Genomic DNA, 26,096 nt, shown 5'->3' on the forward strand with positions numbered 1-26,096 from the left:
GCACTATCATAGCTCCCTACAGCCTCAAACTCCTGGATTCAAGTGATCCTCCTGCCTCAGCCTCCTGAGTAGCTGGGACTACAGGCACGCACCACCACACCTAGCTTTTTGTTAGTCTGTTTCATAGAGACAGGGGTCTCATTATGTTGGTCAGGCTGGTCTCAAACTCTTGGCCTCAAGCGATCCTCCCGCCTTGGCCTCCTGAAGTGCTGGGATTAGGATTTTTCTATTTCTGCAAAACAGTGAGATGGTGATGTTTGTGCAAGCGATTTACTGAGGAAGGAGTCTCAAGAGAAACCCACCGGGAAGCAGGAGTAAGCAGGAGGAAGCTAAGAAAGGATGTAGTTCCTGCTGAAATCTAGCCTCAGCCTGACCCCACAGGGAGCTCTGAAGTGTGAATCGTGCCATCGAGAACGTCCCGCCCAGGGGTGTGAGGGCTGGGCTGTTACACCCTCATATCAGTCAGTCATTGGCCACGCCACCCCCAGCAGTGGAGGGCATAATCTCCCAGACAAGGTGGCTTCCCTCTGCCAGGGGCAATCCAGAGGGAGCTACAGTTGTGAACCAACACTGGCAATAGCTGGGAGAGTGCCAGCCTGCTAAAGGAATCTGCAAAGGGCACCAACCGTATCTGCTACAAAGAAGCACCTGCAGAGTTATTATACAAATTAATTGTAAAGCACGAGACAAATGTGAGGGATTCATCACTGAATTCCCCTTCCTCAAACTCCTTGGATAATAGTCCTCAAACAATGCAACTAGTTATTGAGCATTTGCTATAAGCCAAGAGCTATGCGAAGCCCTTTATATTATCTCCTGCTACCTTAACAATCAACTTATGAATTAGGTACAGTTATTATACCCATTTTATACATGAGGAAATGGCTGCTCAGGTTATGGCAGTTGCCCTAGGTCACACAGCTTGAAGGAGCCGAGGCTTCAGTTTGGTGGTCTTTGGTAATAGCACCTTCAATCCTAATCACTGGGCGTCAAGTCAGTGCCTCTCCCAAGCATTCACATCTCTCAGGATGAGTGCAAGGTCTACACTGAGCTGGCTTGTGTGGGCAGGCTTGCCAGAGAGTGGAAAACAGTGTGTGTTCTGGAGCAGGAATCAAAAGGCACAGCTCCATCCATGTCCCTACAAAGGACATGAACTCATCCTTTTTTATGGCTGCATAGTATTCCATGGTGTATATGTGCCACATTTTATTAATCCAGTCTATCATTGATGGACATTATTCTCAGCAAACTATTGCAAGGACAAAAAACCAAACACGGCATGTTCTTACTCATAGGTGGGAATTGAACAATGAGAACACTTGGACACAGGAAGGGGAGCATCACACACCGGGACCTGTCGTGGGATGGGGGGAGGGGGGAGGGATAGCATTAGGAGATATACCTAATGTAAATGACGAGTTAATGGGTGCAGCACACCAACATGGCACATGTATACATATGTAACAAACCTGCACGTTGTGCACATTTACCCTAGAACTTAAAGTATAATAAAAAATAAATAAATAAAACAAAACAGAAAAATAAATAAATAAAAACAAAAGGCACAGCTCCATTCCAGCCTGGCTGACAGCTCTTTGGACTGTCACTTGAGTCCAGGGGTTCTTGAACTGGATGCAGCCTCAGAACTCCCTCGGGGTTGATCACAACGTGGATGGCTGGGCCCCGCCCCCAGAAGGCCTGATTCAGAAGGTCTGACCTGGGGCCAAACCTTTACACTTTGAGTGCATTCCCAGGTGCTGCTGGCATTGCTGATCTGGGGACTGCTCTTCTCGTTCATCAGAGGCAGGCAAGCGATTCTGCTGTTCAGCTGCCCCCAACCCCATCGTGAAGCAGAAGCACTGAGGGACTGAGCCCCGAGGAGTCCCCACTCTCTTGCTGGCTGAGCTGTGCGTCTACAACTCACCCTCCTACCCTGAGAGGCCTATGACACAGGACTCAGGCAAACATCCTGCTGTCTGGAGCTGGGGCATCCCTTGCAGCTGGAAGGCAGGTGTCACTTAGGAGCAAAGGCTTGGCGACAGACTGCCTTAGGCCTGGATATCTGGTTAGAAGGTGGGACCCAGGACATCTCTTAAGCAGTACTTGCCCAGCAAGAACACTGTTTTATTCAAAATAGGTATTTAAGAGGTCTGCATGGTGGCTCACCCCTCTAATCCCAGCACTCTAGAAGGCCAAGGCAGGAGGATTGCTTGAGACCAGGAGTTTGAGACCAGGCTGGACAACACAGCAAGACCCCATCTCGGGTTTTGTTTGTTTGTTTGTTTTGAGACAGAATCTTGCTCTGTCACCGAGGCTGGAGTGCAGTGGCCTGATCTTGGCTCACAGCAACCTCTGCCTCCCGAGTTCAAGCAATCCTCATGCCTCAGCCTCCTGAGTAGCTGGGATTATAGGCATGTGCCACCACGCCTGGCTAATTTTTGTATTTTCAGTAGAGACAGACTTTCTCCATGTTGGCCAGGCTGGTCTCAAACTCCTGACTTCAGGTGATCCACCTGCCTTGGCCTCCCAAAGTGCTGGGATTACAGGCGTGAGTCATCACCCCTAGCCTGTAAGTCATCACCTCTAGCCTGTAAGACCCCATCTCTACAAAAAAACAACAAAAAAAAGATTAGCCAGGCATGGTAGCACATACCCGTGGTCTTGTCTACTCAAGAGGCTGAGGCAGGAGGGTCTCTTGAGTCCAGGAAGTTGAGGCTACAGTGAGGTATGATTGCACCACTGCACCTAGCCTGGACAACAGAGTGAGATCCTGACACTAAAGAAATAAAGAAATAAACCAAAGTAGGTATTTCATTACGGTAACTTCTCAGGGATGCTGATAGAGATTATGGGAGTGCTTTAAAGTCAGCGGTGTGCCTATAAACTGGTTCTCAAATACCCTCCCCCAACAATATTGATTTATAGCATTTGCCAATATCTGTGTCCTAGATACTCCCACAATGGCTTGTTTCAGCCTGTCAGTGATTAAATAACAGGCTCCCCAAATTCCAGCATATTTAACAATCCATCTGCTCTCTAGAACTGGTACCATCAGGCTCTAGCACATCACTGTTAAAAAAAAAAAAAAAAAAAGTCCTCAGGGGCGCAGTGGCTCACACCTGTTATCCCAGCACTTTAGGAGGCCAAGGCAAGAGGATCACTTGAGTCCAGGGGTTCAATACCAGCCTGGGCAAAATAGGGAGACCCCATCTCTACAAAGAATGTTAAAATTAGCCAGATGCAGTGGTGCGTGCCTGTAGTCCCAGCTCCTCAGGAGGCTGAGGTGGGAGGATCGCTTGAGCCTGAGAGGTCGAGGCTGCAGTGAGATATGATCACACCACTGCACTCCAGCCTGGGCAACAAGAAGAGACACTGTCTCTGAAAAACAAAACAAATGAACAAACAGAAACCTCCTGAAACTACTGACACATGCTATATTGCAGATGAACCTCAAAAATATTACACTGAGCAAAGAAGCTAGTCACAAAAGCTCACATAGATATGAGTCCACTTAAATGAAGTGTCCAGAATTCATGGAGACAGAAAGCAGATTAGTGGCTCCCAGGGGTTGGGGGATTGCCAGGGAATGGGGAGTCACAGCTTAATGGGTGTGGGGTCTCCTTTTGGGGTGATGAAAATGCTCTGGGACTAGATAGAGATGAGGGTTGTGCAACCTTGTAAAATTGCACACTTTAATTGATGGTTAAGATGGAAAAAAATAAAAAATAAATAAAATGGTTAAAATAGAGGCAGGCATGGTCGGGGGGCGGGGGGGGTGCCACATGTGTCTGTAATCCTAGCTATGTGGATGGGCTGAAGCAAGAGAACTGCTTGAGGCCAGGACTTCAAGACCAGCTTGGGTAACATAGCAAGACCCCGTCTTTTATTTTTTTGAGATGGAGTCTCACTCCATCACCCAGGCTCACTGCAACCTCTGCCTCCCAGGTTCAAGCAATTCTCCTGCCTCAGGCTCCCAAGTAGCTGGGATTACAGGCGCTCACCACCATGGCTGGCTAACTTTTGCACTTTTAGTAGAGACAGGGTTTCACCATATTGGCCAGGCTGGTCTCAAACTCCTGACCTCAGGTGATCCACCCACCTCGGACTCCCAAAGCGCAGGTATTACAGATGTAAGCCATGGTGCCCGGCTGCAAGACCCCATTTCTAAGGGGAAAAAAAAGGTTAAAATGGTAAAGTTTATATTATGTGTATTTTGCCATCAAAAAAAAAAAAAAAAAACGAAAATCCTTAACTCTTAGCACTGCCACAGATGTTACTGAAATCCCTTATCCAACAAATATTGAATGAGCACCTGCTTTGTGCCAGGCCCAAAGGTGCTGCTGGGATCACGAAGGTCATCAGACGTCAACGCCTTTCTGCAGTGCTCATAGTCTACCAGGAGGGGATAAGAATTTTAAAAAGAAAAATAGTGATTAAATATGGACATCACTATATAGATGGTTTGCACATTGTAAGAAATGCTGCAAATAAACTGGGTGCTGTGAAAGGCTCATGGTGGGGGTGACATTCACGTATGGAACCCACTAAGTGAGGGGTGGTGTGAAATGGGCTACAGAAAGGAAACTGCAAATGAGTAGGACCTCCAGTCCCAAAGAAGTAACCCCAAAATCAAAAACGTGGAGAGTCCCCTAAGGTATTCACAGAAGATGGACACATAGAGAAATATCCCAGGAAGGAAGGACATGAACGTTGTAGTGCACTCTCAGTTCATCTTTAGGGATGAAGGCAAGGTCAATGGATCAGCACCCTTGACTCTGAGGATATCACAGAAAGAAATCACTGTGTGGCCTGATCATCTTCCTTGAATACTCCTTCTGTCACATCTTCTCCGCAAGGACCGTCCATGGCTCCCTACTTCCTTCTGTGGACTAATAGTGACCACTGTAACCTTTTGGAGGGTAATTTGTGATAGCTTTCACAATGTTTAAATGTCCTGTGCTGCCACCAGCTTTGTTCTGCTGGCAATTCATTACAGGGATGGAAACAACTAGGCAATGACTTACGATACTGATAATGGCTGATATGGGGCAAGGCACAGTGCCTCAAGCCTGTAATCCCAGCACTTTGGGAGGACGAGGCGAGCAGATCATTTGAGGTCAGGAGTTTCAAACTAGCTTGGCCAACATAGTGAAACCCTGTCTTTACTAAAAATACAAAAAAAAACTAGCTGGGCCTGGTAGCCTGCACCTGTAATCCCAGCTACTCAGGAGGCTGAGGCAGGAGAATCGCTTGAACCCGGGAGGCAGAGGTTGCAGTGAGCTGAGATCACGCCACTGCACTCCAGCCTGGGTGACATGGCGAACTCTGTCAAAAAATAATAAGAATAAAGAACAGCTGATATGGACCATTAGTCTGCCATGTGTCGGGTCCAGGGTTCAGTGCCTTGTGGATTATCTTATTTGATACACATTTTCACTATCCCTATTTTGCAAATGAGGACACTTAAGCACAGAGGGGTGGCAAGCTTGCCCAAGGTCACACAGTAAGTGGCTAAGCCAGGCTTTGGCAAAGCCATCTGACTTCAGAGTCTCCAGTCCAGCCACCCTGCTATAGTCCCTTCTGCTGCTAGCATGCTGTTTGCAGCTTTGATTGTGATAATAGAACACTAGAAATGATCATTAGGACAGGGGTGATTAAATGGATATAGCACATCCACTTTTTAAATGTTTTTACAGCCATGCAGGGTGGCTCATGCCTGTAATCTCAGCACTTTGGGAGGCCAAGTTGCTTGATCAAGCCCAGGAGTTCAAGACTAGCCTGGGCAACATAGTAAGACCCTCATCTTTACAAAAAAATTTAAAAAATTAGCTGGGCATGGTGGTGCATGTCTGTGGTCCCAGCTACTCGGGAGGCTGAGGTGGGAGGATTATTTGAGCCTGGGAGGTCAAAGCTGCAGTGAGCCACAATCACACCATAGCACTCCAGCCTGGGCAACAGAGCTAGACCCTGTCTCAAAAAAAAAATTAAAAATAAATAAACAAAAATGTTAACAATTTTTTAAGTCGGCCTGTATAAAAATAGCCAAAAGGCAGAAACAATCAGCCCAAAGGCAGATACATCCAACAGATAAATGGATAAACAAAACGTGAACAATATATACAATAGAATATGATCCAGGCTTAAAAAGAAAGGAAATTGTGACACATGTTACAACATGAATGAACCTTGAAGATATTATGCGGAGTGAAGTAAGGCAGTCACAAAAGGATTCTACTATATGAGGATTCTATCTGTGTGAGGGGACCTAGAACACTTACATTCACAGATATAGAAAGCAGGATAGTGGTTACCAGGGGCTGGGGGGAAGGGAGGATAGGGAGTTAGTGTTTAATGAGTACAGTTGGGGAGGATGAAAAAATTCTGGAGATGGATGATAGTGACGGTTGCACAACATTGTGAATGTACTTAATGCCACTAACTGTACACTTAAAATGGTTTATCGTCCTGTAATCCCAGTACTTTGGGAAGCCCAGGAGGGCAGATCACTTGAGGTCAGGAGTTTGAGACAAGCCTGGCCAACATGGTGAAACCCTGTTTCTACTGAAAATACAAAAATTAGCCGGGCATGTTGGGTCATGCCTGTAATCCAGCAACTCAGGAGGCTGAGGCAGGACAATCGCTTGAACCTGGGAGGGGGAGGTTGCAGTGAGCTGAGATCGCACCACTGCACTCCAGCCTGGGCAACGCAGATAGACTCCGTCTCAAAAAAAAAAAATTTTGTCAATGGTAAATTTTTTTACATATATTTTACCACAATAAACATACACACATGCACATACATACATACACACACACACACTGATCTGTAAGGGTCAACAGGGCAAGATTGTTGAGGCTCATTATTAAATGTGCTATAAAATGGGCTGGGCACAGTAGCTCATGCCTATAATCCTGGCATTTTGGGTGGCAGAAGTGGGAAGATCACTTGAAGTCAGGAGTTTGAGACCAGCTTGGAGAACAAAGTGAGACTCAGTTTCTCCAAAAAGAAAAGGTGGTATAATATGGTCCTGTGAGCTAGGTCCTTGATACTCAAAAACTTAAGTGTGGTCCTGGCTAGATGCCGAGGCTCATGCCTGTAGTCCCAGCACTTTGGGAGGCCGAGATGAACATATTACTTGAGGTCAGGAGTTTGAGACCAGCCTGGCCAACATGGTGAATCCTCGTCTCTACTAAAAATACAAAAATTAGCTATGCATGGTGACTCGTGCCTGTAATCCCAGCTATTCAGGAGGCTGAGGCAAGAGAATCGCTTGAACCCAGGAGAAAGAGGTTGCAGGCCAAGATGGCGCCACTGCACTCCAGCCTGGGCAACAGAGCGAGACTCCATCGGAAAAAAAAAAAAAAGAAAGAAAGAAAGTAAGAAAAACTTAAGTGTGGTTCTGAACCAGAGGCCCCAGCAATCCCTTAGGATCTTGTTAGAAAGGCAGAATCTTGACCAGGCGTCGTGGCTCATACCTGTAATTCTAGCACTTTGGGAGGCTGAGGCTGGAAGATCGCTTGAGCCCAGGAGCTATAGACCAGCCTGGGTAACAAAGTGAGACCTCTATCTCTACAAAAAATACAGAAATTAGTCGGGCATAGCGGCGTGTGCCTGTAGTCCCAGCTACTCAGGAGGCTAAAGTGGGAGAATCACTTGAGCCCAGGAGTTTGAGGTTGCAGTGGGCTGTGATTACACCACTGCACTCCAGCCTGGGTGACAGAACAAGACCCTGTCTCAAAATAAATAAATAAATAAATAAAAATAAAAAAAAAAAAGCAAGAAATGCAGAGTCTCAGACCCTGTCTCAAACCTACTGAATCAGCATCTGCATTTTAACCAGTCTCCAGACAATTTGTGTGCATGCTACAGTCTGAGAAATACTGTTCTGGAGGAGTTATGCTTGGACAATCATAGACATTTGGGAAGGACACGTAAGAAGCCTAACTCTGGTTTCTTCTGGGGAGGAGAACTGGATGGGAATGGGAAGTTTTGAGGGATGACACATTTTTTTTGCTTATTCATTTTGGACCCTTCTGTAATGTTTGACATTTTTAACCTGGGCATCTACTGCTCTTATTATAAATATACATAACAACAGCGACTATTGACCATGCTCTAGTTGATGGAGCAGCATGCTGCTAAGCGTGGCTATGCTCTGCTTTCGTCTGTGAAGTGGGAATGACAGCCGGCTTGCAGACGATTGTGAGCATTAACTGAGCTTGACGAAGAGGAAAATTGTGAGCAATGAGGAAATATGAGCTTCCTGCAACCTGTCTTCTCCAAGTCACCTCTCTACCTTGAGTTTGGAGTACACTGATCCTTAAAAAAGTGACTTTGAGAAAATGGCTTAGCTCCCTGCAGTTTTATTTATTTATTTTTTGAGACAGGGTCTTGCTCTGTCACCCCGGCTGGAGGGCAGTTGTGCAATAAAGCTCACCGCACCCTCCAACTCCTGGGCTCAAGCGATCCTCCTGCCTCAGCTTCCACAGTAGCTGGGACTGCAGGCGTGTGCCACCATATCCAGCCAATTTTAAAATTTCTTGTAGAGATAGGGTCTCACTATGTTGCCCAGGCTGGTCTCAAACTCCTGGGCTCGAGCGGTCCTCGTGCCTCGGCCTCCTGAAGTGCTGTGATTACAGGTGTGAGCCACAGAGCCCAACCTCCCTGCAGTTTTAAACCTGGACCTGCTCACATTTCTTCTCTGGCAAACCACAAAAAGCAAGGGCACCTTTGTTTATTAAAGTTTGTTTTAAAACGGAAATATAGAGGGACCTTTGACATTAAATTATACAGTACTCAGAAAGCCAGCTACATTTTGAATCAGTCGGGTTCCTAAAAGAATTTGTCAACTACATGAGCCAAGATTTCCTGAGGGGAAAAAAAGTAATATGAAAGAAAAAGAAAATAGCAGTGGCATATGTTAAATATATGAAGGCTTCAAAACAGGCTGGCTCACAATCTCTTGCCATTTGTTGTATATGTATATATATAGCATATAATTTACCAAAATAGCAGGGAACATTTGTTTTACATAATTTTGCTATTTAAGGAAGAGAAGAACTTGAGGAAATAGTTGTCCACCTAGAGATCTTGTTTGTACCACCATAGAATTTTCCTCGGTACCTTAAATTAGGGCCTGTGACTCGATTCAGGTATTGTTACTTTTTTTTTTTTTTTTTTTTGAGACAGGGTCTTACTCTGTTGCCCAAGCTTGGAGTGCAGATCTGCGCTCAGTGCAGCTTCGACTTCCCAGGCTCAAGCAATCCTCTCACCTCAGCCCCCCAAGTAGCTGGGTCTCCAGCTATGTGCCACCGTGCTTAGCGAATTTTTTTTGAATTTTAGTAGAAACAAGGTCTTGCTATGTTGCCCAGGCTGGTCTCAAACTCCTGAGCTCAAGGGATCCCCAAAGTGTTGGGATTACAGGTGTTAGCCACCACGCCTGGCCTGATTCAGGTATTTTATTTTATTTTATTTTATTTGAGATGGAGTCTCACTCTGCCACCCAGGCTGGAGTGCAGTGGCACAATTTTGGCTCACTGCAACCTCTGTCTCCTGGGTTCTAGTGATTCTCCTGCCTCATCCCCCCGAGTAGGTGGGATTACAGGCATCCACCACCATGCCTGGCTAATTTTTGTAGTTTTAGTAGAGACGAGGTTTCACCATGTTGGCCAGGCTGGTCTCGAACTCCTGACTTCAAGTGATCCACCTGTCTTGGCCTCCCAAAGTGCTGGGATTATAGGCGTGAGCCACTGTGCCCAGACAGGTATTTTACATAAGGAAATTTTCTCTCTTTTCATCTGGGCTTCTGGAGTTTTAGCCCTTGAGTTCAGGCTACCAGAGTTCAAGCTATCAGACTGAAAAAGAAGCTTAAGCTGTGATTATCTGTGTGTGGCATTCAGAGTCAGAGAGGTGGTCTGCCAGAGTAGACAAGAGAGCCCAACTCTGGCAAGCAGACTGACTTGGGTTTGAATCCCCTACCCACACCATTCAGTATCTGTGTGACCCTAGGTAGGTTACTTTGCTTCTCTGAGCCTCAGTTTCCTCACCTATAAAATGGAAATGGTAATTCCTACCTCACAGGGTAGCCATGGAGATCAAAGGAGTCTATCGAGAGCATCTGGAAGAGACTAGCAGGACCATTCAGTATTTCCATAAGCATCTATTGAGGGCTGACTTATGCTGAGTGAGTGCTGGGGTCCAATGGAGGATGAAATTGACACGGTCCCTGACCTCGAGAAATGGATGCTCTGGTTGGCAAGGTGGTTAATATACAAGTAAACAAATAAATCATTATATATTTGCAAAGGAAATATATCTTGAGGAGGAAGCAAACAGGGTGCCAAGTGGGGACAGCAGTGGTACCCAAGGAACCCTCATGACCTAGAAGGTGGGTGCCATTCCTGTCCCCACTTTACAGATGTTAAAACTGAGGCCTAAAGAAAAAAAGTGAGTGATCAGAAAAGACCTCCCCAAGGAGAGATCAAGGGGACAAAGACAGTCCCACACAAGTAGGGGAGGAGTAGAGAGAACAGCTAGTGCAAAGGCCTGGAGGTGGGACCACGGAACAGAGGTCAGAGAAACAGCCGGGATCACACAGAGCCCTGGAGGTCACAGTGAGGATTTTCTGTGTTGTCCTAAGACCAGTGGGACACCATGGAAGGGTTTCAAGCAGCAGCGAGAGGGTGGAAGATGATCAGAGTTGTTTTGAGAAGGTCACTCAGCACATTCTCCCACAAGAGGAGGAATCAGTGGAGGAAAGCAGGTTGCTTTGTTTTGTTTTGTTTGAGACAGAGTCTCGCTCTTGTCACCCAGGCTGGAGTGCAGTGGCACAGTCTCGGCTCACTGCAACTTCTCACTCCCGGATTCAAGCGATTCTCCCGCCTCAACCTCCCAAGTAGCTGGGATTACAGCTGCCTGCTACCACGCCTGGCTAATTTTTGTATTTTTAGTAGAGATGGGGTTTCACCATGTTGGCCAGGATGGTCTCGAACTCCTGACCTCAGGTGATCCGCCTACCTGGGCCTCCCAAAGTGCTGGGATTGCAGGGTGACCCACTGTGCCCACCCCAGAAAGCATTTCTTAAATATAGATTTTAATATTATTTAGGTATGGCAAGGCTGAGAGATCACGAGATGTGAGCCATTGACAAGATATACTCTGTCATACTTACAGATCCCAAGAAGAAGGGGCACGCCACACTGTAAGGGGCACACATGGCAGCCCCAGGATTTGTCAGGAGGCAGAGGGTATAGGGGGAGAACGTGACCAAGAGCCTTTATTGTGGTTTCCCAGGAAAGAAATGTGCAAGGCAGAGGCTGCCGGCTTAGGTTTGGTTCGTTTGAATAATTTCATCCTTCTCTGGAGCATAGGGGCTGTCCTTAATTGTCTCATGCCTGGTTCTGGGGTAATGAGGGCAGGTAGATGTGGCCAGGAGTCTGGGAGCTGGATAAAGGAGGTGGCTGGAGAGACCTGAGGTTCTGGCCTGATTGGTTTGTATAGGAAAGGCACGCTGGCAGGTGAGCTGTTTGCTATTTCTAGGAATTAGTTAACTCTGAGGGGGCAAGTCCCTCCAGGGTCAGCAAGCCTCCAAGATGTTGAAGCATGAGAATATAAACAATCAAAGGCCTGGTTAATACAAAAAGGTGGCTGCAGAGGAGTCAGGGAGGCCAGGAAGGAAGCTGTGTGGCCAGTGGGAGAAGAGGTGGTGGTGGTTTGGATTAGGGGGGTTGGAGAGGTGGAGGGCTGAGGCTTTTGTTAAATATTCGTCCCTTTCTCCCCAACTCTTCCAAATAGTACAAGAAGACATCTTCATAGGGAGGCTCCTCTGCCAGTGGAAGGCAGCATTGCAACAAGGGATCACCTTGTTTGGGGAACTCGATCAAAAACACTGATAACCAGTATCCCTCAGCTTTGTCTCAGATACTCTGGTGATGTGGCGTCTTCGGAATCTGAAACTTATCAACAAATGGAGTTAGATGCTGTGCACTTAGAGCAGCAGAGACTGCCAAGGTCACTAACATATGGACTTGCTTTGTCTCCTTCAAGACAAGACCTGGGGCGCTCCCTGAGCTGTAGGATATGAGAAGCGTCTTCCCAGGAGATGAACCTCTGTCTTCAAATATTTGAGGCTCTGACCTGTGAAAGAAGGTGCCTCTCAACCTGAGTCCTAAGAGCAGAGCTTGAACTTCTGGGTATAAGAAAGAAGGAAGCAGATCTCAACTCAATATAAAGAGGAGCCTTATCAGGCACAGAAGTCGAGAGATGAAAACGGCTGCTTTAGGAGGCAGTGGGCTCCCTCTCATGAGAGGCATTGCAGCAGAGGCAGGTGTCCCTGTGATTGGCTCAGGAGTAATGATATTTAATATTTATGCATCACTTCAGCATGCCAGGTCCAAGCCTGAGTGTTATAAATTATCTTATGTAATGCACTCAACAATCATAACAGGGAAGTATTATTAATAACTCTAGTTTCAGCCAGGCACAGTGGCTCATGCCTATAATCCCAACATTTGGGAGGCTGAGGTGGGAGGATCATTTGAGCCCAAGAGTTAGAGACCAACCTGGGCAACATGGCAAGACCATGTCTCTATAAAAAATTAAAAAATTAGCTGACCGTGGTGGTATGCACCTTTGGTCTCAGCTACTGGTGAGGATGAGATGGAAGGATCTCTTGAATCCAGGAGGTGAAGACTGCAGTGAGCTATGATTGCACCACTGCACTCCAGGCCAGGGTGACAGAGTGAGACCCTGTCTCAAAAAAAAAAATCTCCAGTTTATAGACAACTAAACTGAGGCTAGGAGAGGTTATACCAACAGTTCCAGGTCTCCTAGATAATATGCAGTGTACTAGGACCCTGGCTCAGGTAGCTCCAAAACCCATGATCTTAATCAGTCAGCCAAAGCTTCTGTACCTGAAGCCAAGAATACCCCTGTGGAACTGATTAAAATGCTGATTCCTGGGCCATACTCTAGACCTAATAATGCTTTTGCATCTCTACAGAGTGGGGCCCAAGAACCTGAATTTTAATAACATGTTGAGGGCAGCCACAGAAGTCTGAAAGTCACCATCTGATGCCTGCCTGCTCTGAACTGGGGAGACGGGGTGTGAGGGGTTGGATGTGATGACCTTTAAGTTTTCTTCCATTTCTGAATGTGTTAGAAGTTTATAATTAATGGAAATTTTAGATCTCTGTGGATTTTATTTATTTGCATTTTTCTGCCATCCCCGTCAACCTGAATAGCAATGAGCTTGTTCCTAGGATAGCAGACCACTAGCTTATATCCTGGACAAAAGGTAATGATAAAAAATAAATCATAGTTAGCATTCATGAAGCCTTTATCAGGGGCTGGTAACTCTGCTAAGCACATTATGAGCATCATCTCAAGGAACCCTCATGCCCTAGGAGGTGGGTGCCATTGCTGTCTCCACTTTACAGAAGATAAAACTGAGGCCTAAAGAAAAACAAGGAACTTGCCCAAGATCATCTACCAAGTTGGCCAGAAAGTCAGGATCCAAAACCAAATCTGCCTGAGTTGAGCACACACACACTTACTCATCCTCTGACATGGCCTCAGCAGAGAGGAGTGGGTTACTCTTCTGATTGGAGAACAAAAAGGCCTATGCTGCAACTTTCAGGGTCGGTCATTTGTCTTTGTAACTTTTTTCTTTCTTTTCTTTTTTTTTTTTTTTTTTTGAGATGGAGTCTCTCTCTGTCACCCAGGCTGGAGTGCAGTGGCATGATATCCGCTCACTGCAGCGTCTGCTTCCCGGGTTCAAGAGATTCTCATGCTTCAGCCTCCCAAGTAGCTGGGGTTACAGGCACAAGCCACAATGCCTGGCTAATTTTTATATTGTTAGTAGAGACAGGGTTTTGCCATGTTCGCCAGGCTGTTCTCGAACTCCTGACCTCAGATAATCAGCCTGTCTCCGCCTCCCAAAGAGCTGGGATTACAGGCATAAGCCACCGCGTCCGGCCTTGTCTTTGTAACTTATTTATTCACTCATTCATTTAACAACCATACAGAGGGGACTCTCTCTGTGTCAGATTTGAGTTCTTGCCCCCATGGAACTTAGAGCCTTTTACCAAAGGTACCCTGAGCATTGCAGAAGATGCACACGTTGTTAAGGGAACACGTACAGGGTGCCAGCATGACTCAAGTCAGAGGAGTGAGGCTTAAAGAGAGATCTGAAGATGCTGTAGAAATGAGTGACTGCCTCCTGGATTCAAGCGATTCTCCTGCCTCAGCCTCCCGAGTAGCTGGGATTACAGGTGCCCGCCACCACGCCCAGCTAATTTTTGTATTTTTTTAGTAGAGATGGGGTTTCACCATGTTGGCCAGGCTGGTCTCGAACTCCTGATCTCAAGTGATCCACCCGCCTCGGCCTCCCAAAGTGCTGGGCTTACAGGTGTGAGCCATGGCACCTGGCCTTAGAGCAGTGGTTTTTAACCGGGGCAATTTAGTCTCCCAGGGGCATCAGCAATGTCTAGAGACAGCTTTGATGGTCGCAACTGGTGGGAGTGAGAGTGACATCTGGTGGGTACAGGAGGCCAGAAATGCTGCTAAACATCCTACAATGCATACGACAGCCCCACCACTACAAAGCATTGTCTGGTCTAAAATGTGAATAGTATTGAGGCTGAGAAACCCTGGGTTAAAGAGTGAATGAGATACTATTAATAATTACATCAGGCTGGGCAGGGTAGCTCACACCTTTAAGCCCAGCACTTTGGAAAGCTGAGGCGGGAGGATTGTTGAGCCCAGGAGTTCGAAGGCTGCAGTGAGCCATGATCATGCCACTGCACTCCAGCCTGGGCAACAGAGAAAGACCCTCTCTCTCTCAAAAAAAAATAATAATAATTAAACAAATAAGTTAATAAATACACCAGAATAACTGCCATGATCCAGGCTGGTGCCAGGCACATTCATCCAGAGAGCTGAGAATCAGTCTTGTAGAGCTGAAAATGCCCTCAAAGGTGACCCGGGCACCCGCTTGTGTCTCAAGGAAGTTAAATAAATTGCCCAAGATCACATAATCATTCACATGCAAATCTGCATAATTCTTTTAGACAGCCCAGAGAAGACTTTAGCTGGGGCTGTAAAGCCACTGTCTAGGCCAGTGAGCCCTGGAATAATCCTCCCTAAGACCCAAAGCCACCCAAACAATGGCCTCTTTTCAAGGAGACTTTCTTTCTTTGGCCTCCAGAATATTGTGGTTTTTGTTTTGTTTTGTTTTTCAGACTGTGTCTCACTTTGTCACCCAGGCTAGAGTGCAGTGGTGCAATCATAGCTCACTGCAATCTCAACCTTCCAGGCTCAAGTGATCCTTCTGCCTCAGCCTCCCAAGTAGCTGTGACCACAGGCACCACACCCAGATAATTTTTTTGATTTTAGAGAGGGGGTCTTGCTATGTTGCCCAGGCTGATCTCAAACTCCTGAGCTCAAGCAATTCTCCTGCCTTGGCCTCCCAAAGTGCTGGGATTGTAGACAAGAGCCATTGCACCCGGCCCAGACTGTTCCCCTTAAGTCACTGAAACATACATTCCTCAGAGGTGAAGCTGGCCGGCATAAAATGTAAACATTTTTGAAGTGAAGGGGTGTGAACAGCTTTGAGTGTGAGGTTTTCTATTTTGTTTTTTGAGGCAGGGTCTCGCTCTGTCATCCAGGCTGGAGTGCAGTGGCGTGATCTCAGCTCACTTCAACATCTGCCTCCTGGTTTCAAGCGATTCTCATGCCTCAGCCTCCCAAGTAGCTGGGATTACAGGCATACACCACCACACCTGGCTAATTTTTGTGTTTTTAGTAAAGACAGGGTTTCATCATGTTGGCCAGGCTGGTCTTGAACTCCTGACCTCAAGCGATCCTCCCACCTTGGCCCCCACCAAAGTGCTGGGATTATAGATGAGGGCCACTGCACTATCTTATATAATGCACTCAACAATCAGACTATTCCCCTTAAGTCATTGAAACACACATTCCTTAAGTGAAGCTGGCTGGCATAAAATGTAAACATTTTTGAAATGAAGGGGTGTGAGCAGCTCTGAATGTGAGGTTTTAAAGGCTGTGGTGGGTTCCCTTGGGGGATGTGCAGGCTATTACAATAACTCCCTACTTTTTGCCTGAAGTGAGTGACAATGATGCCTTATCTCTCTTCCTTGTCCAGGGATCCTCCCCCTCCTTTGGCCCCACTAGGTCTCAGGGGGAAGGGAGCCAGCAGGAAGTCTCATGTGTGCCTTTCCCACCTCCTCTGGTCCTGTGTCTCTATGCAGAGATCTTCTCAGTTAGAGGAACCAGAACCTGCTTCTAGCTTCTCCCCTAGAACTCAAACACAAATCCTTGCCTAGCTTAACATGGGCTCAAAGAGTTTACCTGGGACAATTTCAACAGCAATAGTCATATAATCATCGCAGCATTATTCACAATCACCAACTTATGGAATCCACCTAAGTGTCCATCAAGAGATGAATGGATCAAGGAAATGTGGTATAAACACGATGGAATACTATTCAGCATTAAGAGAGAAGGAAATCCACTCATTTGCAACAACATGAACGAACCCGGAGGACATTGTGTTAAGTGAAATAAGCCAGGCACAGAAAGACAAATACTGCATGATCTCACTTATATGTGGAATCTGAAAAAGTCAAACTCATAGAAGCAGAGAGTAGAATGGTGATTACCAGGAGCTTGGTAGGGGCTTGGAGGAATTAGGGAGTTGCTGCAGGTAAAGAAAATTTCAGTTAGGCTGGGCGCAGTGGCTCATGCCTCTAATCCCAGCACTTTGGGAGGCTGAAGCAGGCAGATCACCTGAGGTCAGGGTTCAAGACCAGCCTGGCTGACATGGCAAAACCCTGTCTCTACTAAAAGTACAAAAATTAGCTGAGCACAGTGGTGGGTGCCTATAATCCCAGCTACTCAGGAGGCTGAGGCAGGAGAATCGCTTGAGCCTGGGAGGCAGAGGTTGCAGTGAGCCAAGATCACGCCACTGCACTCCAGCCCAAGCAACAGAGCGAGACTGTCTCAGAAAAAAAAAAAAATCAGTTAGACAGGAGAAATAAGTTCAAGAGATCTATCATACAACATGGAGACTATAGTTAATAACAATTTAGAGTATTGTATACTTGAAAATTGCTAAGAAAGGAGATTTTAAGTGTACTCACCACAAAAAAGGATGTGAGATGATGCATATGTTAATTAGCTTGATACAGCTATTTCACAATTACACATATTTCAGAACATGTTCTACACCATATATAATTTTTATTTGTCAATTTAACATTTTTTAAAATATTAAAATAATAAAAAATTTTTTCATGTAATCAGTAGTCAAACTGCTGTTCTCCCAACCTCCCTGATTTAGTCAAAGAAAATGAGGAAATATGGCCAGGTATGGTGGTTCAAGCCTGTAATCCCAGCACTTTGGGAGGCCAAAGCAGGTGGATTGTTTGAGTCCAGGAGTTTGAGACCAGCCTGGGCAACATAGCGAAACCCCGTCTCTACCAAAAATACAAAAAATGAGCCAGGCGTGGTGTCATGTGCCTGTAGTCCCAGCTACTGGGGAGGTTGAGGTGACAGAATCAGCTGAGTCCAGGAGTTTGAGGCTGCAGTGAGCCATGATTGTGCCACCGCACTCAAGCCTGGGCAACTGGAGTGAGAGCCTGTCTTAAAATGGAATATGGGGAAGCAGAAAATAGACATGAAGAAACAAAGCTATGTCTGGTCTTTCCAGGTAGACTGGGCTACACAGCTGCTAAAACTTAATAGTGGTCCCACTGTCAGGGAAAATAACACAGCCGACGGACAGATTTTTCTGGTTTTTCATTCATGAAGCATTCCTAATCATTTGGCCTGTCTATATTGGTCTACACTGGAATCCAGTAGTAGGTGAAACTGACAGCAATATCCCACACACTTGGGATACATCAGATCCCACCCTTGTGAAACTCTCAAGAGGGAAGACAAACACTAAACACAATAAATAAGCAAATTATAGAGTTTATTAGCAGATGATACATGCTATGAAAAAAAGAAAAAGGAGAACATGGTATTGGAGGATAGAGGAAGAAGGCTGCAGCTTTTTTTCAATTGTGATTAAATACACATAACATCAAATTTACCGTCTTAACCTTTTTTTTTTTTCTGAGACAGAGTCTCACTCTGTCACCCAGGCTGGAGTGCAGTAGCACGATCTTTGATTACTGCAACCGCCACCTCTGAGGTTCAAGTGATTCTCATGCCTCAGCCTCCTGAGTAGCTGAGATTATAGGTGCATGCCACCACACCTGGCTAATTTTTGCATTTTTAGTAGAGACGGTTTTCACCATGTTGGCCAGGCTGATCTCAAACTTCCGGCCTCAAGTGATCTGCCTGCCTTAGCCTCCCAAAGTGCTGGGATTACAGGCGTAAGCCACTGCACCCAGCCCAATCTTAACCATTTTTAAGTACACAGTTCTCTGGTATTAAGCATGTTCACATTGTTGTACAATCATCACCACCATCCATCTGCAGAACTCTTTTTATTTTGCAAAATTTAAATTTAAATTCAGTACCATTAAACACCAACTCCCCATTCCCTCTCCCCCCACCACCGACTTCCTGGAACCACCATTTTACTTTCTGTCTCTATGGATTTGACTGCTCTAGGCACCTCATGTAAGTGGGATCATGCTGTATTTGTCTTTTTGTCACTGCTTTATTTGCACAATGTCTGCAAGCTTCATCTGCATTGTAGGACTGCCCAAATTTCCTTCCTTTTTTTTTTTTTGAGATGGAGTCCCACTCTGTTGCCCAGGCTGGAGTGCCGCGGTGTGATCTCGGCTCATTGCAACCTCCATCTCCTAGGTTCAAGCGATTCTCGTGCCTCAACCTCCCAAGTAGCTGGGATTACAGGTGCGTGCCACCACACCTGGCTAATTTTTGTATTTTTGTAGAGACGGGGTTTCACCATGTTGGCCAGGCTGGTCTTGAACTCCTGAACTCAAGTGATCCACTTGCCTCGGCCTTCCAAAGTGCTGGGATTACAGGCATGAGACACTGCACCCGGCCAAAATGTGCTTCCTTTTTTAAGGCTGAATAATATTCCAAATGTGGATAGACCACATTTTGTTTCTTGAAAATTGCTAAGAGAGGAGATTTTAGCACAATGGAATATTATTCATTCATTCATCAGTCCACGGGCATGGGTTTTCATGTTTGGCTCTAGTGAATCATGCTGCTGTGAACATAGAAGTACAAATATCCCTTCAACACCCTGCTTCCCATTATTTTGCATCTATAACCAGAAGTGGAATTACTGGGTCACATGGCATTATTTTTATTTTTACATTTGAGGAACTGCCATACTGTTTTTCATAGTGGCTACACTATTTTATATTTCACTAACAGTGTGCAAAAGTTCCAATTTCTCTACAACCTCACCAACACTTGTTTTTTTCTGATTTTTTTGGTCTTTCTTTCTTTTTTGAGACAGGGTGTCATTCTATCACCCAGGCTGGAGTGTAGTGGCACATTTATAACTCACTCCATCCTCAAAACCCTGGGCTCAAGCAATCTTCCCTCCTCAGCCTCCTAAGTAGCTGGGACTACAGGCATGCACCACCATGGCTGGCTAGTTTTTCAAAACTTTTGGTAGAGACGGGGTCTTGCTTTGTTGCCCAGGCTGGTCTCACAGCTCTTGGCTTCTAGCAGTCCTCCCGCACTGGGCTCCCAAAGTGCTGAGATTACGGGCTTGAGCCACCAAGCCCAGCTCAGGTATTTTCTATTTTGATAGTAGCCATCCTAATGGGTATATGAGAGGGCTGCAAATTTAAAGAGAGTTATTAGGGTAAGCTTTGGTGAGAAGGTGGCATTTGAGACTTGATGAAAGTGAAGGAGGTACCTTGGAGAAGAGCTTTCTAGGGGGGTGGATCCTGAGGCAGGAGCCTGGCTGGCATGGCTGAGGAACAGCAGGGAGGCAGCAGCATGAATGGGTAAGATAGTGAGAGAGACGAGGTGAGATGGGAACGATAGGAGAATTTTGAGCTGAGGAAGGGCATGATCTGACTTTTAAAGAATCCCTCCGGCCGCTGGGTTGAGAATGGGCTATAGGGAGGCAAGAGCAGGAGCGGGAAAACCAGCACAGACATCATTGCAATCAATCCCAGTGAGAGAGGATGGAGACTTGAACCAGGGGATTGCAGCAGAAGGGGTGGGAGCCTGGGTGTAAGTTGAAGGCAGGACCAAAGGATTTCCCGATGGACTGAAAGTGAAATGGGGCCAGGCGTGGTGGCTCATGCTTGTAATCCCAGCACTTTGTGGGGCCAAGGCGGGAGGGTCACTTGGAGCCAGGTGACCAGCCTGGCCAACATGGCAAAACCCCATCTCTACAAAAAAAATCCAAAAATTAGCTGGGCATGGTGGTGCGTGCCTGTAATCCCAGCTACAGGGGTAGCCATGATAATCACTTGAACCTGGGAGGCAGAGGTTGCAGTGAGCTGAGATCACACCACTGCACTCCAGCCTGGGCAACAGAGCGAGACTCTGTTTCAACAAAACAAAACAAAAAAGTGAAATGGGAGGAAGAAAGGAGTCTAACTTGACTCCAAAGTTTCTGGCCAAATGGGACAAATGGAGTTGTCATCAACTGAGATGGGGGAGGCTGAAACAGGGAGAGGCTGAAACAGGGGGAGGCTGAAACAGGGGGAGGCTGAAACAGGGGGAGGCTGAAACAGGAGCAGGTGGAGGACGGACAAAGGGTTCAAGTTCAGACATGTGCTCTCACACCACACCAGACATCTTCTTAGTGTTTTGCACAGGAGACTGTGGCTTCCAGGCACCCCTACTACCTAATAAGTTGGAAGATCAGGGAAACGAATGCTGAGTGGGGGAAAACAAATAACACCAGCACGACGAATTGAGCCCATACTCAAAGCCAGGCACTGTGCTGAGAGATTCCCAGTGATTATCTCCCTGATCCTTACCACAACCCAGCAGGTATTATCACTGTTCTGACTTCACAGATAGGCACTCAGCCTTGGGGAGAAGAAGGCTTTGGCCTGAGGCCACCCAGATAGGGCCAGAGCCAGAGTCTGAACCCAGGTCTGCCTGAGTCAGTTTCCACATTTTTACCTCTGCTGTTGATTAAGACCGGCAGAAGTCAGGGGCAGATTTATTAAAATGGTGGACCCAAACTCAATCTTGAAAGACAGGGTTTGTAAGAAAGGCAACAGTAGATTCAGCAAATGCAGGATGATGTCCCAACTCCTTGTCATATACTACAAGACCCTGGATGGCCTGCTCCCTGTTGTCCTCAGCAGTTTCCCCTCAAGCCACTTGTTCATTAATGATCTATTGGCTGATTTTGAGACACACCAAGCTTTTTTCCCAGTTCAGGGCTTTTACCCATACAGTTTCTTCTTCCTGGAATGTTCTTAATCCTCTCTCTTTTTCCTGAAATCACATCTCCAGAGGATCAGGTCAAATGTCACTTCCTCAGGGAAGCCTTCCCTGATACCCACCTCCCATCTAAAACTAGTCTCCTTACCCGTACCCTGCATTAGTTCTTTTTTTTTTTTTTTTTTTTTTTTTTTGAGACAGGATCTCACTCTGTCATTCAGTCTGGAGTGCAGTGTCACGATCATGGCTCATTGCAGCCTTGACCTCCCAGGCTCAAGCAATCCTCCTGCCTCAGCCTCCCTAGTAGTTGGGGCCACAGGCATGAGCCACCAGACCTGGCTAATTAAGAAAAAATTATTTTTAGTAGAAACAGGTCTCAATATATTCCCCAGGCTTGCAGTAGTTCTTGATAGCACTTAAGACAATTCTCATAATTATTTGCAATGATGTGTTCAGTGTCCTCCCTCCTACCAAACCAGTGCTGTCCAATAGAACTTTCTGCAATTATGGAAATGTCCTAGACCAGGGGTCCCCAATCCCTGGGCCAAGGACCCGTAACAGTCTCTGACCTGTTAGGAACTGGGCTGCACAGCGAGCCTTGGGTGAGCGAGCATTACCGCCAAAGCTCCGCCTCCTGTCAATCAGCAGCAGCATTAGATTCTCATAGGAGCGTGAACCCTGTTGTGAACTGATACACAAGGGATCTAAGTTGCAGGCTCCTTATGAAAATCTAATGCCTGAAGATCTGAGGTGGAACAGTTTTATCCTGAAAGCCCAACCCCATCCCCCTACCTAACCACCCCCATCCATGGAAAAATTGTCTTCCAAGAAACCAGTCCCTGGAGCCAAAAAAGTTGGGGACTGCTGGCCTACACGTATGCTGTCCAATATAGTAGCCACTAGCCACACGTAGCTATTGAGCATTTGAAATGTGGTTAGTATGACTGAGGGACAGATTTTTTAAAAATTTTACATTTTATATATATATACACACATATTTTTTTGAGACAGAGTCTCACTGTGTTGCCCAGGCTGGAGTGCAGTGGCACAATCTCTGCTCACCGCAACCTCTGCCTCCCAGGTTCAAGCGATTCTCCTGCCTCAGCCTCCCAAGTAGCTGGGATGTGCCACCATGCCCGACTAATTTTTTTGTATTTTTAGTAGAGACAGTGTTTCACCATGTTGGTCAGGCTTGTCTCGAACTCCTGACCTCAAATGATCCGCCAATCTCGGTCTCCCAAAGTGCTGGGATTATAGGCATGACCTACCACACCCGGCCACATATTTTCTATTGTATATTATATGTACATTTTATATTGTATATTATACTATATAAATTATTTCATGTACAAACTGCATACTTTAAATTTATTTAAGTTTAAATTTAAATAGCCACATGTGGCTAGTGGCTAAATGTACTATTGGACATTGCAGCTCTAGATTGTGAGTTTCTTAAGTGCAAGAACCATTCTACCTTACTCAGCTGCAGAATCCTTTGTACCTAGGATAGTATCTAAGTAAATCAGTGAATGAATGAATGAATGAATGAATCAATCAATCAATGTCTGCAAACTTGCTTTCAAGAAATCATCCTAGAAAGAACAGACCTAGAAAAGTCTGATTTGCACAAGGTCACACAAAAAGGCAGAACTGGATGCAAATTCTCAGCCTCCCAAATCTCCTCTATGTGGTGCTGTCCCAGAGTGGACAGCATGTGAAAAACAATGGTCTTTTGTGGTCTCAAATGAACCACCCCAGAGCTGTGCAAAGGTTCCTTCAAGTGCGAGGAAGGACTGTTTCTTAGACACCCTCACTCCCTTTCCCCATTCCCCAACCATGTAAACTACTTAGTGGCTTATAATCTGCTAACACTTGGCCTCCCATGAGACTGAGCCTATTCCAAAGTCCACTCTTGCCAACCCTCTACAAGGCACTCTGAATTTTTTTTTTAGCCATATTGCTCTCGGGAAATCTGCTGCCTGCAATCTGTGCATAATATACGAAGGGTGTGGTTTAAAAAAACATCTAAATCGTGATTTGTAACCCACTCAGATTCATGTGGCCGTTCCTTTTAGCTTACTCTTTTTTTAGAAATTGAGGTCAACACATTTCAGGGCTAATTTTGACTTCATTCAAATGTCATTTGGGGTTTGCAGATTAAGATTTTGAGGGAGTCCAGTATAGTAAACCTACATATTTTGTTTATATAAATGATTTTTCAGATGTAATAATAATAATAGCTAATATGCATTGAGTGCTTTGTGTCTGCCCAGCATTTGGCATACATTATCTCATTTGATCTTCACAATAACCTTATGAATTAAGTACTGTTATGATCTTCATTGTGTAGCTAAGGAAACTGAGTCTCAGAAAGGTTAAGTCACTTGCTTAAAGTCACACAGCCAGGAAGTGGCATAGTAAGGATTTGAACCCAATTATGTCTGATTCAAGAGATAATGTACTTAACCAGTACACAATTTGGCCTAATAGATAATATATGTATTTATTCCTATTAAGCACCAGAAAGAATAATCAAGAAACTTAACTGGGGGGAATAGGACTGGGGTTTGAAAGGAAAGGAGACTTACTCTTTATTCTTGTGCTTCTCTTTGAACTTTATTTACCTTTATTTATTTGTACATTGTATTATATTCCTATAAAAACCTAAATTTTTACATTTAAATAAGTAAAAACTTCCTATTTTTGCTTTTTTTAATTAAAGAAGGAATTGTCATGATAATGTCAGGTCTATATACTAGTAGATTAAATATACATGACCCTTCTGCAAAGTTCACATACACATGAATCTTTGAAAAGTTCACATGCTCTGACATTATTGAAAAATTTATCCCAGGAAAACCACAGTTCCAATATGTAGTCTTATTCTGAGTACCAAAGTTCACATTTCTGATATTAAATTATTTTTTATTGGGGGTAATAGTTTTATTTTTTAACATGATATTTATTCTCAATAAAAGTTGTACGTTTTCCTTGGGAAATTTGTAATCAGACCTTTACATTTTTACGTACTCATATCTATCTCTGGATATTATAACTGAACATCCTCTAGCATTTGTGAAATAATGCTGTATTACATAATCAGATATGCTATTTGTGGAGCAATTAGTAAAAGCTTTAAAGCAAATTTTAAATTAATTAAAAATTTTAGTGAAAATTAATTTTACTCTGATTGAAAAGTAAACATTACAATCCCCTTCAGTACTCAGAGCCTCAGAGAACTGTATCAGTCACACTAAAAGTCACTTGGGAGAATTCCTCAGTAGATTATAGAAAAAAATAATCCACCATTTTTAAAATCAAGAAAATACACACATACTGACTATAATTTATCCTTTCTAACAATCCCAAAGGGAATATACTCTTACCACTCAAATGGCTAGTGCTTCTAAAAATTAAAACAACCCTTTCCCCACCAATGTTCTTTTTAATGCCCCCTCTCATACTCTTGGAATTTACTTAACAAATCACTATCTGCTTGTGGTAGGAAAAATCTGTAAGCCCCTCTACAAGGCCCCTGTCCTTTCGATTGCTTGGTACTTCTCCCAGATTCTCAGAGCAAATTTGGTTTTTCTTAAAAATCGCCATCCTCAAAGCAATATATTCCTGATGTTCCGACGGTGAGTCTCACTCTAGCTAGCTGCTACAAAAACCTTTCATTCAGAAGAAGGCAAGAGGTTTCACCGACCGTGCACAGCCCTCTCATTCACACACTTCATAAACAACAGGACTTTGCCCAACCCTCTCCTCTAGGAAGGCATCCCAGTTTTTTTAATCAACCAGTTTGCAACATCAGTATCATTCCCTTCCAAAAGACCTTGCAGAAAAATTATGGATTTCACAGCATAGGATTAGGGCTGGAAAGGACCGATGTCATTGCATAGACTCACCAATTCTGTCCACATTTCAAAACAGCAGCTAATGCTTTCTTAAAGCTCACATCTCAAAATCCTTTTAGAATTGAGAGCAATTAAAAGGGGAATCATAACCCCCGTGATTCCCCCATAAGGTCCTGACAGATCTGATAAATGGAACTGAATCAGAGACACAGAGGCTGGGCTGCTGGGGAAAGAAAATGGCTTGTCTCCTCCAGGCCCTAATTCCTTCCTCTGAAACAGTTTCCTTTAAATTCAAGAAACCATGCAGAGATGCACCCCCCCCACCCCCCTTGCAGGTTTTCGTTTTTAAAAAGAAAGCCTGTCTGCCTCTTGCTCGCCCCCATGATACTCACGGCAGCTGCCTTAGCTGGAATAAGTCCTCCTCCATGTCCGCGCTGTGCCAGGACGAGCCCTTCTCATGGCCCTTACATGGTAGTGGTGGATGACGAGCCCTCCGGTTTTCAGCACCGGGATGCTGGACAGCACCCGCGCCGCTTCCTCCCTCGAGCAGCAGCTGTTCGGGGAGGCAGCCGCTGGGGACCAGCCCACGAGACAAAGCCTCCGCCGCCAGGAGACCGCGGCGAGAGTGGGCGGAGAAGAGGAGGCGGAGGGCAGAGGGAGCTGCGCGGGGAGAGGGGGCAGGGAGAGGCCTTCTGCTCGGAGGAGTTCACAGGCTCTCTGGCTGACGGTGTATCACTGGGATGCCTATAGGGCACACCAGTCTGTGAAATGGTTGTCCGGGTACCAGTGAGCACCCTTTGGTTGACGATGCCTGTCTAAATGTTTATTTGCATGGATTCATTAATGTTATCCGTATAATACTCTTG

General features: G+C 45.4%; 1 protein-coding gene across 1 annotated transcript in view; it reads right to left on the reverse strand.

The window, feature by feature from the left end:
- SVOP (SV2 related protein) overlaps positions 1-25,857 on the reverse strand; it is a 104,915-nt gene extending 79,058 nt beyond the window's left edge. The window contains exon 1 of the mRNA XM_054443688.1: positions 25,623-25,857. Coding sequence (XP_054299663.1) covers positions 25,623-25,657 — 35 coding nt within the window. The 5' untranslated portion in view covers positions 25,658-25,857. The remainder of the gene's footprint in view (positions 1-25,622) is intronic.
- Positions 25,858-26,096: the final 239 nt, after the last annotated feature.

The sequence above is a fragment of the Pongo pygmaeus genome, chromosome 10 (assembly GCF_028885625.2).
Source record: "Pongo pygmaeus isolate AG05252 chromosome 10, NHGRI_mPonPyg2-v2.0_pri, whole genome shotgun sequence".
NCBI classification, from domain to species: domain Eukaryota; kingdom Metazoa; phylum Chordata; class Mammalia; order Primates; family Hominidae; genus Pongo; species Pongo pygmaeus.